Source organism: Hyla sarda, chromosome 2, assembly GCF_029499605.1.
Source record: "Hyla sarda isolate aHylSar1 chromosome 2, aHylSar1.hap1, whole genome shotgun sequence".
Classification (NCBI taxonomy): Eukaryota; Metazoa; Chordata; class Amphibia; order Anura; family Hylidae; genus Hyla; species Hyla sarda.
In genome coordinates this window covers 460,822,996-460,838,469 of record NC_079190.1, presented here as the reverse complement: position 1 = coordinate 460,838,469, position 15,474 = coordinate 460,822,996, and the positions used below count along the sequence as shown (strand labels likewise).

The 15,474-nt window shown below is 43.3% G+C and overlaps 1 protein-coding gene across 2 annotated transcripts in view; it reads right to left on the bottom strand.

The window, feature by feature from the left end:
- Nucleotides 1–15,474, bottom strand: part of CXADR (CXADR Ig-like cell adhesion molecule) — a 54,198-nt gene that overhangs the window by 9,638 nt on the left and 29,086 nt on the right. The window contains exons 2-7 of one of the 2 annotated variants that reach the window (XM_056559422.1): nucleotides 11,646–11,812; nucleotides 10,360–10,558; nucleotides 7,998–8,153; nucleotides 7,775–7,897; nucleotides 7,303–7,441; nucleotides 4,467–4,665 (exon numbers count right to left, since the gene is read on the bottom strand). In XM_056559422.1, coding sequence (XP_056415397.1) covers nucleotides 4,467–4,665; nucleotides 7,303–7,441; nucleotides 7,775–7,897; nucleotides 7,998–8,153; nucleotides 10,360–10,558; nucleotides 11,646–11,812 — 983 coding nt within the window. Of the gene's footprint in view, nucleotides 1–1,594; nucleotides 4,666–7,302; nucleotides 7,442–7,774; nucleotides 7,898–7,997; nucleotides 8,154–10,359; nucleotides 10,559–11,645; nucleotides 11,813–15,474 lie in introns of those variants that run through there. The other variant, XM_056559421.1, reaches the window with a different exon arrangement.

Sequence of the window (15,474 nt, the reverse complement as noted above, 5' to 3'; positions counted from 1 at the left end):
ACAAGTTATAAAGTGGTGAAACAAAAGCCAGAAGAAACAAAGACCTGGTTAGTATTCTCCACCCCCGGAAAGTGAAAGGCCACAGACAACGCTGGAAGACACACATCTGGATTTCACCAATTATTTTTATTTTAAAAAGTACAATAATTTCACAAAACTATGAAAAAATTTACAAGTTTGAAAGCCCTTAGTGTACATAAAAAAAGAAGGTAAAAAGCAACACAAAAGAGTGTTACTGAAGTTCATTAGGAAAGCTATAGAAAAAGGAGACGCAATATAGTCGTGCTCAGCCAGATCTTCTGAAGGAAACATTATCATAAAAACAAGATTATTGTCCTAGAGATGAGTAGATCTGCTACAGGGAGCGGACCTTAAAGGGAATCTCCACCATTTATCATTAATGTTTTCAGGCCCCAAATTCAGTGCCAAATTAATTCTTAACTTATAAGGACCAGAGGTGACTATTTCTGATACAGAGATCCACATCCTCTCTACAGACCTAGAGATAAATAGAACTGGGGCACCCTGCTGCCACCAATAGGGGGAGCTCATGGCATACTATTACTAATGAGTTCATGTATATGCTCCTCATCTACCCTGTAGTGGGGGTTTTTAAGCAGACAGAATATTATCATTTAGAGGGATTGTTTGGGGCTAGAATTTAAGGGTTAGGGCTAGTTTAAAATGAAAATGTAAGAATTATTTATCTGCCAAATACACCCACTGCTGTGGTACCAGTGCCCAGGTGTCTGAGATTTCCAATGCCCACTCAGCCAATCACTGTCCACAGTGGTGAAGTGCCTCAGCCAGCGATTGGCTGAGCAGCCAGTTTCTGTATGCCAAGACATCACTAGAAAGTAGAGAACGGGGACTGGGAACCATGCCAATGGCACCGGCTGGGAATCAAGCCAGATGAGGTTCTCGAATTTTTGAATTTTAGGTCAGCCTGAGCCCTTTATACGGAATAAGAAAAAAAAAAGCGGATTTCTCCCAAAAACAGAACCACATCTGTCCTCAAGTTTTATGTGATATTGCGGCTCAGTTCTATTGAAGTGAATTACGCAAAGTTGTAACAGCCCATACAACTGCAGACAGACGTGGAGCTGTTTTTGGAAGAAATTAGCTGTTTTTTCTATTTTTGGATAACCCTTTAAAAAGGAAAACAGTCAGCTTGCTCCTCCTGCATTAACCAGAGGTACTGGCTGGTAGTGCGGGGGATGCTGATCAGTTTGATGCCTACCGTGCCCAAATCTGCCGCGCCATTCAGCCGAAATCTTCAATTTTCTGTATATGCTAATTAGGTGCTAACTGGCACAGGTGGGATTACTGGCACTCTGACGTCAGCGCCGCTCGCCCACAGCGCCGCCCAGCTCATCAATATTCCTCCCCTCTCTCTTCATTACAGAGCGGAGAGAGGTGGGAGAGGCGGAGGGAGGGGAGGAATATTGATGAGCTGGGCGATGCTGCAGACGAGCGGCGCTGAAGTCAGAGTGCCAGTAATCCCACCTGTGCCAGTTAGCACCTAATTAGCATATACAGAAAATTAAAGATTTCAGCCAAACGGCGGGACGGATCGGTGCACGGTAGGCATCAAACTGATCGGCGTCCCCCGCACTACCAGCCAGTACCGCTGGTTAGTGTGGGGGGAGCAAGCTGACAGTTTTCTTTTAAAGGAAAATTAAAGGGGATTTGCAACTTTGTATCAGAAAAGGTCACACACAAAAAAGGTATTTAATGGTAGACATTCCCTTCAAGGAATAGTCCACAAACTGCAGTTGGGTCACGGTGTCCACTTTTTGTTTTGAAGAAAAACTGTCCAAGTAAAAACTGTGACCCAACTGCGATGTGAAGAGCCGGCCACTGATTCATTAGACTCGCCTGCTTGCCGTATGAGGCTTCCTTGCAGTCACTACATCAAAGCAGATCGGCCATTGATAAATTATTTCGTATTTACATATTTACTTTGGGAATTCAGCAAATCAGGTCTTAAGAAAAATCAAACAAGCTTCAATTTCATTTAAACTTTTTTTTTTAAATATTCAGACAAATTTACAACTTGTGAAACATTTGTAACAGAAAAAAAATTTAAAATTAAAATAAAAGGATTAAAAACTGATGAATCAGACAAAACACAATGGAGGAGATTTATCAAGATTGATGCGAAGGGAAAGTGGAATAGTTACCAATGTTGTGACCATCAAATCCCATTGGTAGCTGTGAGCGTCTCCGCTTTTCATTTATCAGTCTTGATAAATCCCCACAAGATTACACTTTAGAGCAAGTATGGCACAGTCCATCATATTTTATAAGAAATCAAATTATAGTGAAGTTGACCGATAGGGGAGCAATTGGGTGGAAAAGTGGAGTTCAACCGGAATTCACATTGAGGAAAGGTTATTGACCCACGTATTCAAGTGCTCCCAGAAATACGGTATGCCAAATCTTATCTATGGGCTGTGCCTGCTTTTGCAGCTAAACACAGTATTTAAGAGAGTTGCAGTCCCAGACAGTGCCCATTAACAAGACTAGGGCCACCACTATTTTAGAAGATTTTTACCATTTAATGACAAACTGTGCCAAGAAGAGCAGAAAAACACACTCAAGCCATTGTCATACTCAAGAACATTAGAGGGTTCGAAGCCTTACAAAGGCCCCAATTATAAAAGTCTTTAGAATATATATCCTGGGTATGACAATGGCGAAAATAAAGAGACAATCATAGAAAGGTGGGCTCCCATCTTGAAGACTGTGCCTTCACATTTAAAGCACCTTAAAGACAAATGTAGGCACGAGTGTGGTCACGGAGTTACATTCCTGCATAAGGTTCATTTTTTTTTATAAAGGCACCATCTTACGGAGATTGCGACATGGCAGATCTGGAGCAGTTGTGAAACTGGCTTCATATTACGGCAAATGTTCAACTAGCACAACATTTGCTGTGGCGCTTCCTAAAAGATCTGTGGTGGTACTGGAACAACCCTGACTAAGGACAGTATTTACAGAGTCACCTATGAGTCTTAAAGTGGTACTCCACTGCCCCAGCGTTCGGAAAATTTAGTTTCAAACACCGGATCCGGGCTGCAGTGGTCGTGACGTTACACCACGCTCCATCAATGCAAGTCTATGGGAGTCTCCCAGAGACTTGCATTGAGGAAGCATGGTGTGACGTCATGACCACCGCAGCCCGCACTTAGCATTCGGAACAGAATGTTCCAAAGGCTGGGGCAGTGGAGTACCCCTTTAATATGTAATATAATCTAACCAACCTTCACTACTAGACAGACGAACTAACTTTTTGGCCAATCGGTAAAACAAAGACCTGGATCAGCAATAAGAAAAAGGACTATCGACACTGACTGAATTCACTGTAACGGTAAAGCTGGTCACCAAGACCCGGCCAGTGAGAAAGCTATGGAAATCTCCCTGAACTTGGCAAAATTATATTCCAATACAGATATGGTGATCATCGATGAGAAGGGTCAATGTTTACCACGTCTGTACCTACCTATAAAGATGTACGTCCAAAGACATCACTACATGGTGCATTCCTCAGGCCCAACACTCCAGGACTGTGTATACATTGTAAAGTACTAATTGGGGTTTCCAACCCAACTCCAAATTGATGTTCTCATTAATCAATGGTCTCAAATCAACATATATAAGGTTACTTTGACATTGGAAAGGAACAAAGATGCCACATGTCCTGTACAATCTAGATGACTGACCAACTATAAGTGGCATATATAGCCAAATTATTATTTTTTTTTTTTTTTTATCTCCGAGCTTTGGACGTCCACAATGACCAATCTCTTCATATCCTACTGGATTAGCCAGAAGCTAAAGTTTCATGCCAGGATTCATGCCAGTGACTTTACCATGCATTGTCAGCACTGAAGCAAAATAAATAAGAACGCAACAAGCATCATTCTTGCACTTACACCAACTCCGATACATGTCATGCTACGGACAAAGGCTTTTCTAGAAAACAAGATCATCTTCTGTACACTACATTTCATTGAAAGACAAAATGATACATCTATACATAAAAATGCTAATACTCGACTGGTACCTCCCATGAGAGAAATCAGAAATCTAGGACATACTGGCTCACTTCAAGTTGTGCGCCCAATCCCCCCCCATAGACCGAAACTGGTTGAATTGTTTTTACTAACTGGAAAAAAAAAATAATCTTAATGTGATATGTCTATAAAAGAGAATAATAAATGTGCGGAGCCAGCCATATCACTGCAAAGAAAGAGTGGAGCTGTCCCTCCATATCAAGCCAGCGTGAGGTGTCCTTATGGAATGTAAGGGAGTAACAAGACCAATGTAGAGTCTGAGGACGCCAAGACAACAACTTATTATTCACAAGATCAAGCGAGGACTTAAACTATTGAGCCATCCTTGTTTTGTGCTGGGATCATGACAGGGATGGCTCCCATTCTACTAAGATTTGGACCAGCTACCTTAGGCGGTACATAGTTTGGTGTGTTGCTTGGTGGCCTCTCCATCACTTCGCTGGGTACTTGGTTGTATCGAGCCTTGGAGTAACCATCCATATTTGATGGGGACAAAGAACCTAGTGATGAGTGATTGCTTCCAATGTTGCTTCCTATGTAGCTACGTGCAGTTGAAGCACGGCTTTTGGGAGGTGCCACATCTTCTCTGTACATAAAAAGGAGAAGAATAAAAAAAAAAAAAGTTATATTTTGTTTATAAAAGAATACATTGTTAGTCATCATTATAGCCATTCTCTCTCCCCATCCCATCATACACACAAATACTTGGGTGAGCACGCATGTGTTCTGAATGGATGAATAGAAGCCACTGCTTATTTCGCTGGTGGGGAGTAAAAATATGATGGAGGCAGCTAAAATTCTACATACCTGATCCATGTCTTCCCAAACTTATATGTCAGAGATATATAGAAGCCCCCATAGACATTACAGTAGATGTGCAGCTGATCCCACGGAAGAGTTTGGTCCAAAATGTGTCTAAGGCTGTGGTCTCAAACTGTGGCCCTCCAAATGTTGCAAAACTTAAACTCCCAGCATGCCCGGACAGCCTTTGGCTATCCAGGCATGCTGGGAGTTTAAGTTTTGCAAAATCTTGAGGGCCACAGTTTGAGACCACTGGTCTAAGGTGAACAGGGGCCTTCTGCTAATAGAGTACTAAAAAGGGGACCCCCCTATCAGCAAACCGCTCAAAACCCAGGGAATCCCAGCATATACAGTCACGGCCGTAAATGTTGGCACCCCTGACATTTTTCTAGAAAATGAAGCATTTCTCACAGAAAAGGACTGCAGTAACACATGTTTTGCTATACATGTTTATTCACTTTGTGTGTATTGGAACTAAACCAAAAAAAGGGAGAAAAAAAAAAAAGCAAATTGGACATAATGTCACCAAACTCCAAAAATGAGCCGGACAAAATTATTGGCACCCTTAACTTAATATTTGGTTGCACACCCTTTGTGAAAAATAACTGAAATCAGTCGCTTTCTATAACCATCAATAAGCTTCTTACACCTCTCAGCCGGAATATTGGACCACTCTTCCTTTGCAATCTGCTCCAGGTCTCTCTTATTGGAAGGCGCCTTTTCCCAACAGCAATTTTAAAAGGAGATATCCAGTGGTGAAAAAACATATGCCTATCCTAAGGATACGGGATAAGTTTCAGATCGCGGGGGGTCCGACCGCTGGGGCCCCCCCGAGATCTCCTGTACGGGAAGGGGGCGTGTTGATCACCGCACAAAGCGGCAGCTGACACGCCCCCTCAATACAGCTATGGCAGAGCCGGAGCGCTGCCTTCGGCAATCTTCGGCTCTGCCATAGCAATGTATTGAGGGGGCGTGTTAGCTGCCGCTTCGTGCGGTGGTCAACACACCCTATCTGGCCAGCGAGCCGGGGCCCCGTACAGGAGATCACGGGGGGCCCCAGCGGTCGGACCCCTCACAATCTGAAACTTATCCCCTATCCTTAGGATACAGGATAGGTTTTTCACCACTGGACTACCCCTTTAAGATCTCTCCACAGGTGTTCAATGGGATTTAGACCTGGACTCATTCATTACTGGCTACTTCAGATCTCTCCAGCGCTTTGTTCCATCCATTTCTGGGTGCTTTTTGACGTATTTTTGGGGTCATTGTCATGCTGGAAGACCCAAGATCTCGGATGCAAACCCAGCTTTCTGACACTGGGCTGTACAGTGAGACCCAAAATCTGTTGGTAATCCTTAGATTTCATGATGCCTTGCACACATTCAAGGCACCCAGTACCAGCAAAACAACCCCAAAACATCATTGAACCTCCACCATATTTCACTGTAGGTACTGTGTTCTTTTCTTTGTAGGCCTCATTCTGTTTTCAGCAACCCGTAGAATGATTTGCTTTACCAAAAAGCTCTATCTTGGTCTCATCTGTCCACAAGATGTTTTCCCAGAAGGATTTTGGCAAAATGTAGTCTTGCTTTTTTATGTCTCTCTGTGTCAGCAGTGGGGTCCTCCTGGGTCTCCTGCCATAGAGTTTCATTTCATATAAATGTCGACAGTTCACACTGACACTGATGCTCCCTGAGCCTGCAGGACAATTTGAATATCTTTGGAACTTGTTTGGGGCTGCTTATCCACCATCCGGACTATCCTGTGTTGAAACCTTTCATCAATTTTTCTCTTCCGTCCACGTCCAGGAAGATTAGCTACAGTGCCATGGGTTGCAAACATCTTGATAATGTTGCGCACTATGGACAAAGGCAAATCTAGATCTCTGGAGATGGACTTGTAACCTTGAGATTGTTGATATTTTCCAAAATTTTGGTTCTCAAGTCCTCAGACAGTTCTCTTCTCTTTCTGTTGTCCATGCTTAGTGTGGCACACACAGACACACAATGCAAAGACTAAGTGAACTCTTCTTTTTATCTGTTTCAGGTGGGATTTTTATATTGCCCACACGTGTTACTTGCCCCAGGTGAGTTTAAAGAAGCATCACATGCTTGAAACAATCTTATTTTTCCACAATTTTGAAATGGTGCCAATAATTTTGTCCAGCCCAAACTTCCTGATTTCTATTTAGATCCAAACAAAGGAAGATTTCTGCCATCAGCGATCTAATGTGTATGGCCAGGGAAACCTCCTACTGGGGAAATCTTTATTTAACATGAAAACAGGTTTTTATTAGCTAAACTGATCCTAGAACCAAATACTAATTTTTCACCTCTACTGATCTCCTATAAAATCACAACACGTAGTTCATCATCGGTTGCGTCCTGCAGACAACTGCAGGTGTTTAGTAGTGAGATTTTACCTGATTTCATGCTGTATTTCTTTTTCATATTTTTTCTCCTTCTGTTTTCTACAGCAGAAAAACACCAAAATTCCCAATACAATAAGGAACAACAAGGTCCCAATGATCGCTCCGGCAATAATACCAGCCGTATTAGCAGCTGGAGGAAACAAAAGAAAAAACAGGTCACCTAATGTACAATTTATCATCCTCTCTCACATCTATGTAATCTTATAGCAGTAAGCCTTGTCCTCCAAAGCCAGAAGCTCTGCAGCCTAGAGAATGGGTGGGTGGATATGGCAGTATTTCAAGTCACCAGATGGTGGTCATCATCCAAATCCACTTAGTAACAAGCACAGCTACTAAGAGACGACACACGATCTGCATATGGCCCAATGATAACACACAAAAAATAAAAAAATAAAAGTCCAATCCAAGCAATTCTAGCCACTGGGTAGTAACATTACAGCAAAATAAAAAGTTGAATACTTACGAGGCACAATGTTGAGGATGACTATGCATTCGTCTGTGCCGACTTTGTTTCTGGACATGCATCGGTATGTACCGCTATACTCCTGAGAAGCATTTTTTATAGTAAGTACACCTCCTGTTGAATCTAAATGAATTAAAGTTGAATATAGTCAAGACCATCTTTTGATATATGTATGTTTAAGAGTATATGGTTCCCTGATGGGTCATAAAATAAAAGGACTTACCAACGGTTGCTGTTGGTGGGAGCTTTTCCAGACCGCTGATTTTCTGCCAGTTGTATGTGAGCGGTAAAGACCCTTCTTTGGTCTGACACTTCAGATCAAGATCTCGTCCGATCTCCTGCGTTCCTTCAACATAGCATCTCGTTTTTGCAGGCTTGACTGTCAAAATAGAACAGAATTGACACCTTTTCATTGAAGACCAGCATCACCTATCACATTGCAGTTCATTGTCTAGGTAATAAGAGTACCGATTCCCTAACAGTTATTTTATCTTTTTTTTCCTATGGACATGTCCATCCCATACACTGAAATATTCATCATTGGTCTGTACTATGTTTAGGTAGGCAATACATATCAAGTAACATCCACATGGTGCCATCTTTTCCCCAGGTAAGTGATGCACATGGTCCATATGATTTAAAAGAAAATGTGATCAGACCAGGACATCTCCATGGCTCAATTAAAAAAAATGTCAAAGTCTTAAAAAGTGTTAAAATGACAAACTATTGCCTCTCCAATCTCCAGAGCCCCTATATGACCGCCTCTTGGCACCGCGGTCTTACTTTAGCTGCGGACATCACGTGATCGTGGCAGCCAGTCAGCACTCCTGAATGGTGCTGTCCGGATTACAGAGCGTGTTCGCAGAGGCTGCAACTGTCACATGAGGTCCGCTCTTAAAGGGGTACTCCACCCCTAGACTAGACATCTTATCCCCTATCCAAAGGATAGGAGATAAGATGTCGGATTGTGGGGGTCCCGCCGCTGGGGACCCCCGCAATATAGCATGCAGCACCCACCTGTTTCTGCTCCGGAAGCGCTGGAGGGTCTGGGGACCACCGGAACAGAAGTCTGTGACGTCACGACTCCGCCCTCGTGTGACGTCACGCCCCGTCCCCTCAATGCACGCCCCCTCCCATAGACTTGCATTGAGGGGACGGGGCGTGACGTCACATGATGGCGTGACGTCACGAACTTCCGTTCCGGTGGACTCGGGACCCAGACCCTCCAGTGCTTCCGGAGCAGAAACAGGTGGGTGCCGCATGCTGTATTGCAGGGGTCCCCAGCGATCAGACATCTTATCCCCTATCCTTTGGATAGGGGATAAGATGTCTAGGGGTGGAGTACCCCTTTACAGAGAGATCAGAGTGCCAAAAGGGAGGCTCAGCATGTGGGAGAGGTACGTAAAGCATTTTGGAAGGAAAACCCATTTAAATTTAGCTGAACTGACAGACGCTCTCCTATTGAATCCAATTTGATACAATGGGGGGAAATTCTGTATATACCATTGACAGCAGAGCCCATTGTTTTCAATGGGATTCTGCTATTCTATTGCCGCAGCAGTTTTCCACCAGAAGAGGAATTTCAGAGGTTTTAACCCGTAGTGTGCACTGTGCAGTGAAACCCCACTGACCGCAATGGGACTCCAAGCAGAATTTCTAAGCTCGGAAATTCCATAGTGTACATGGGCCCTTAAAAAGGGACGTGAACAGGATTTTAAATAAATATTTCACAATATGCAGAAAAGAAATTCTGAATGAAGTCTAAATGAAAACTGACCTGGGGTTCAGATTTTAAATTCTAAATAACAGTATATAAAAAAAAATGATGACTGTAGAGTTACTAATTTTGCGCCAGAAATGCTGCACATACTCTGTGGATTTAAAGTACACTGATTATTATTGAACATTCACATAACTCTCACCCACAAGGAATTAAAGGGGTACTCCGGTGGAAAACAATTTTTTTCATTTTTAAATCAACCGGTGCCAGAAAGTTAAACAGATTTGTAAATTACTTCTATAAAAAAAAAAAAAAAAACTTAATCCTTCCAGTACTTAGCTGCTGTATGCTCCAAAGGAAGTGTTTTCTGTCTGGCCACAGTGCTCTCTGCTGACACCTCTCTCGATGTCAGGAACGGTCCAGTGCAGGAGCAAATCCCCATAGCAATCCCCTCCTGCTCTGGAGCAGAGAGCACTGTAGTCAGACAGAAGAGAGACTCAAAAAGAAAAGAACTCTGTAGCAGTTAAGTACTGTAAGAATTATAATGTTTAAATAGAAATAATTTACAAATCTAACTTTCTGGCACCAGTTGATAAAAAAAAAATAAAAAAATTCCCCCGGAGTACCCCTTTAAACAAGGTAAAAAGGTAATTTAAAGAGGACTATGGCTGCAGACAGACCTGTGCTTATCACTTTCATCAAAACCCCCAACAACATGTAGGAGCCACAGACCTGGAGAAGCAATGGATCAATAGACAAGTCATTTCTGACCCACTGCTAAGGTAAATACATGGAAACAACATTAATTGTTGAGTAACAAGCAACACATCCCCAAATCTGTTCTGTAGAGACAGAAATCACTTACCATAGACATTCAGCGTCACTTTCATGTTCCGCGATCCCGGGAGCTTCTTTACCTTGCACTGATAAGTACCAGCATCGGATTGCTTCAAGTTAGTAATTTTTATGGATGCGTCGCCATCTTCAGGATTAGGGGACACAAAGTCCACTCTGCCCTGCAGCGGCCCGGCCTGAGGATAGGATTTTCCATTGTATGTAATTACCTGACGGAATAAAAATAGAAAATGTAAAAAAAAGTTAAAACATTTTAGAGAGCAACCTCCAATATCAAAGATTGAGACCGATGACCCCATTACTAAAATAAAGGGACCAATATGCGCACTGGCTTTCAGTTTAAAGGGGTATTCCAGGAAAAAACCTTTTTATATCAACTGGCTCCAGAAATTTGAAAAGATTTGTAAGTTACTTCTATTCAAAGATCTTAATCCTTCCAGTAGTTATAAGCTGCTGAAGTTGAGTTGTTTTCTTTCTGACAGCAGTGCTCTCTGGACAGTTCCTGAGACAAGCAGAAGTGTCAGCAGAGTAGGAGCAAATCCCCACAGCAAACATCTAATGCTTTGGACAGTTTCTGAGACAAGCAGAGGTGTCAGCAGAGAGCACTGCTGTCAGAAAGAAAACAACTCAACTTCAGCAGCTGATAACTACTGGAAGGATTAAGATCTTTTAATAGACGTAATTTACAAATCTGTTTAACTTTCTGAAGCCAGTTGTATATTTTATAAAATATATATAATATATATATATATATATATAATATATATATATATATATTATCCTGGAATACCCCTTTAAGCGCTCCCACGGTGCCTCTGGTGTCCTGTAGCATGACTATTGCCTCTGGAAGCCCCCATGCCCGATGTGTTATACCAGCGTTTCCCAACCAGTGTGCTTTCAGCTGTTGCAAAACTACAACTCCCAGCCTACCCAGACAGCCTTCGGCAGTCTGGGAATGCAGGGAGTTGTAGTTTTGCAACAGCTGGAGGCACACTGGTTGAGAAACCCTGAAAATACTGTCGCTCAACGATATGCTGGCCATAGTAGGACATCAATGAGGTCATCAGTTGGCTGAGCTGTAGTATGACACACTGGGCATTCTGGGAGTTGTAGTTTTGCAACAACTGGGGTCACACTGGTTGTAAAACATTGTATAATGTATAACAAACGTTCAGTGACATTTATCTTATGGTACTGGATAGTAGATACAATAGTAGGTATCAGGATTCCTCCATGAACGATGATTATTGTGGGTCACCAGAATGAGGACACCCAATGCTTCATATATATACATACCATCTGATCTGATTGTTGGGCATCAGGTGCCACCAATAACCATTCAATATCCAACGTTGCTATATCTTCTGGCACCAGAGTGAACTTGCACTCCAGAACGATGCTATCGCCTTGTATCCCATCATATTTATTGGTTGATGGAAGGATCTCTAAAGCGTCCAACAAGGCTGAAAAAACATAAGACAAAACAACATCTTAGGATCTCATTAAAGAAATATTTCATCTATACAGGTTTATTTTAATTTTATTTTTTTAAATCAGATGAAAAATAAACATACATTATTATTCTGTATGAAGTATTCCTTGTCAAGTAGCCTATAGCCAAGTCTTTAAAGGAATACACCTGTGGAAAACTGTTTTTATAAAATCAACTGGTGCCAGAAAGTTAAAAAGATCTGTAAATAATTTCAATTAAAAAAAAATGTTAATCCTTCCAGTACTTATCAGCTTCTGTATGCTCCACAGTAAGTTCTTTTCTTTTTTAAATTTCCTTTCTGTCTGACCACAGTGCTCTCTGCTGACACCTCTGTCCATGTCAAGAACTGCCGGAGCAGGATAGGTTTGTTATGGGGATTGGCTCTTACTCTGGACAGTTCGTAAAACAGACAGAGGTGTCAGAGCGCACTGTGGTCAGACAGAAAATCATTTTAAAAAGAAAAGAACTTCCTGAGGAGCATACAGCAGCTGATAACTACTGGAAGGGTTAGGATTTTTAACCCGGTAAGGACACAAGACGTACCTGTACACCTGCAGGAATTCCGGTCCTCGACGCTTGCTGGGCGAGGGACCGGACCAGGATGCCTGCTGAAATCAGTCAGCAGGCACCCCATGTAAACCCCTGACATCCCCTTATGTCGATGTCGATTCAGACCGGTGATTAGCGGCGATTCTGGGTCAATCGGGTCTCCGGTGAGCCGGAAAAAAAAGGGTGATAGGTGGAGTCCGAGACAGCCTTTAGGGCGGGAAGTGTTCAGTTTCCCTGCAGTGCCACCACAGGGAAAATGAAGTATTACACAGTGCCCATTTATGCAGAACAGGACAGGTCCCCCAAAGCAAGAGAAGCTGTTTGTAACCAGTGTTCATTCTGGCCAAGAGATTAGGATCCTAAACGGGGAGCCTCTATTAGCCTATTCAAATATTGTGAAACTTCTCCAGAGAGACCTCCCGTTAGTTTGAGAAGACTACTGTACCTCCTTATTCAGACAAGATTACATGTGAGATTTTCAGTCCATCGTCCATTATGCAAAGTGGTCATTTACTTTGAGAGGCCCTCCCCCCCCCCCCCAAATGCAATTTTCTTCTCAAAACCATTCTTATTTATGGTGTATTAGTAGAACATGTTACAAGTATATTATTGGGGCCCTAAATGATGATGACGACATATGTATGTAACACAGCAGACTTCTACATTCTTAGTAACATCACGCCATCTATACTGGTTGTCACCCAGCCCTTCCCGACACAATAACAGCGAGGAACTTCACAAGGGTTATGTCCAGGTTATGTACACGGAGGTGAAGTCCAGAACAGCGGCTGACCTGAAAAATACACAATGCACCAAGGCAAAGTACAATGCGAAAACTGCTCCAGCAAGAAAAATAAAAAGAAAATTGTTCTTCATAAGGTGCGTTCACACTGAGGAATAATTTCGGTCAGGAAATTGTTGCCTTCTCCATCACGCGGAATTTCTATGCGGAAATGAAGAGCAATGAAGGAGGAGGCTATTTAATCTAATCTACTTTTCTGAATTCCGCTTGGAAACTATGTTGGGAAGAATTTTTTTTTACCCTTGACTTCTATTGGATTCTGCTCGCGGATTACGCTTTCAGAATGAACATGTTCTTTCTTCCAGCGAAAAGGAATTCAGCGGCGGAATTCTGCTAGGACAGCGGAAAAAAACATTAAAGACAATGGGCAGAGGAGACGTGCATTAATTTGGAGCAGAGAATTCAAGAGGAATTACCGTATTTTTCCCCCTATAGGACGCACCGGCATATAAGACGCACCCAATTTTAAAAGGTGTAAAATCTAGAAAAAAAAGATTCTGCACCCAACAGCGGTCTTCAACCTGCGGACCTCCAGATGTTGCAAAATTACAACTCCCAGCATGCCCGGACAGCCAACCGCTGTCCGGGCATGCTGGGAGTTGTAGTTTTGCAACATCTGAAGGTTCGCAGGTTGAAGACCACTGGATAGGAGATTATACTCTCGTGTCCCCGCCGCTCCGGACCCGTCACCGCTGCCCTGGATGTTGCTCCATCGCTGTCGCCGCGTCCCCGTGGTGTCCCTGATGCTCCGGACGTCTTCTTCCCCGGGATCCACGCTCTCCGTTGCAATCATCACGTCGCTACGCACGCCGCTCCTATTGGATTGCAGGGGATCCCGGCACGGAGCAGACACCGCGGCGTCCCGAACAGCCCAACTGAGCAGCCGGGTTACTGTCACTTTAGCTTCAGACGCGGCGGTCAGCTTTGATCGCCGCATCTGAAGGGTTAATACAGGGCATCACCGCGATCGGTGATGTCCTGTATTAGCCGCGGGTCCCGGCCGCTGATGGCCGCAGGGACCGACCCTATAGGTGTGTATTCGCCGTATAAGACGCACCAAAGAAAAAGTGCGTCTTATACGGCGAAAAATACGGTACTCGAGTAAATTCCTCTTGAATTACTCAGTGTGAACGCACCCTAAGGATATGTTCAGTCTACGGATTATGAACGGAATCTCCGGAGATTCCATTCTGGCGGCCGCTGCCGCAATACTTCGGCGGTAGGACCGCGCGACACTGCGCCGTCACCATTGACGGCTATGCAGTGTTTGCGGACTTCCGCGCAAAGAATGAACATGTTCATTCCTTTGCGCAGAACATTTTCAGTGGCGGAATTGTCCGCTGCTGAAATTCCGCAGGGTGAACGGGTCTCGCGGAAATCCATTCACACTGATGTTTATGTTCACAGCGCGTAATTCCGTTCTGGGAATTTCTTAATGTGAACATACCCTAAAAATGTAAATCCATTAGGCCCAGATTTATCAAACTGTGTGAGGAAAAAAAAGTGGAGGGATTTTTCCACAGCAACCAATCACAGCTCCGCTAAGGAGCTGAGGTAAAGTGAAAGCTGAGCTGTGATTGGTTGCTATGGGAAAATCAGTAATACCTCACACAACCTAAGGCAGTGATTCCCAACCAGGGTGTCTCCAGCTGTTGCAAAACTACAACTCCCAGCATGCCCGGACAGCCTTTGGCTGTCCGGGCATGCTGGGAGTTGTAGTTTTGCAACAGCTATAGACACCCTGGTTGGGAAATGCTGACCTAAGCACAAGTGTGGTGCTGTTAATGTAAGAAATAAAAAAAATTAAATTCCTGGATAACCTTTTAAAGGTTAGCATGCACTGGAGAACCATGTGGTAATTGGTGAAGGGGCTGGTAGAAACCTCCATGTTGCTCCCCCACAGATCTCCGGTAACTGGAGCAGGAAGAGTTTTCGTGATGAATCACATTAATCCCGTATTTACAGCAGAGTCGGCAAACTTTACAAGATCGGGGATTAACTCATTGGCTTCCAGAGAGAAGCAAAAACACGTACAGCTCAGTGCTCAACACCTACTATGTATGAGGTCTTCATGGTTCAAAAGGAAGAGAAGAGTGGGTGGATTTATCAAGGAGTTCATGCAATAAAAAAATAAAAAAATGTTTATGGTATAATGTTACACATAAATGAGCTTTTTTAGGTCAGTTTTCTGGTAAACTTCCCCCACTGTGTGTAAATCCAATAGGTGGCCCCGCAGAGAGATCGCGCCATAGAGATTAAAATACTTACCTTGTCCCGATCCA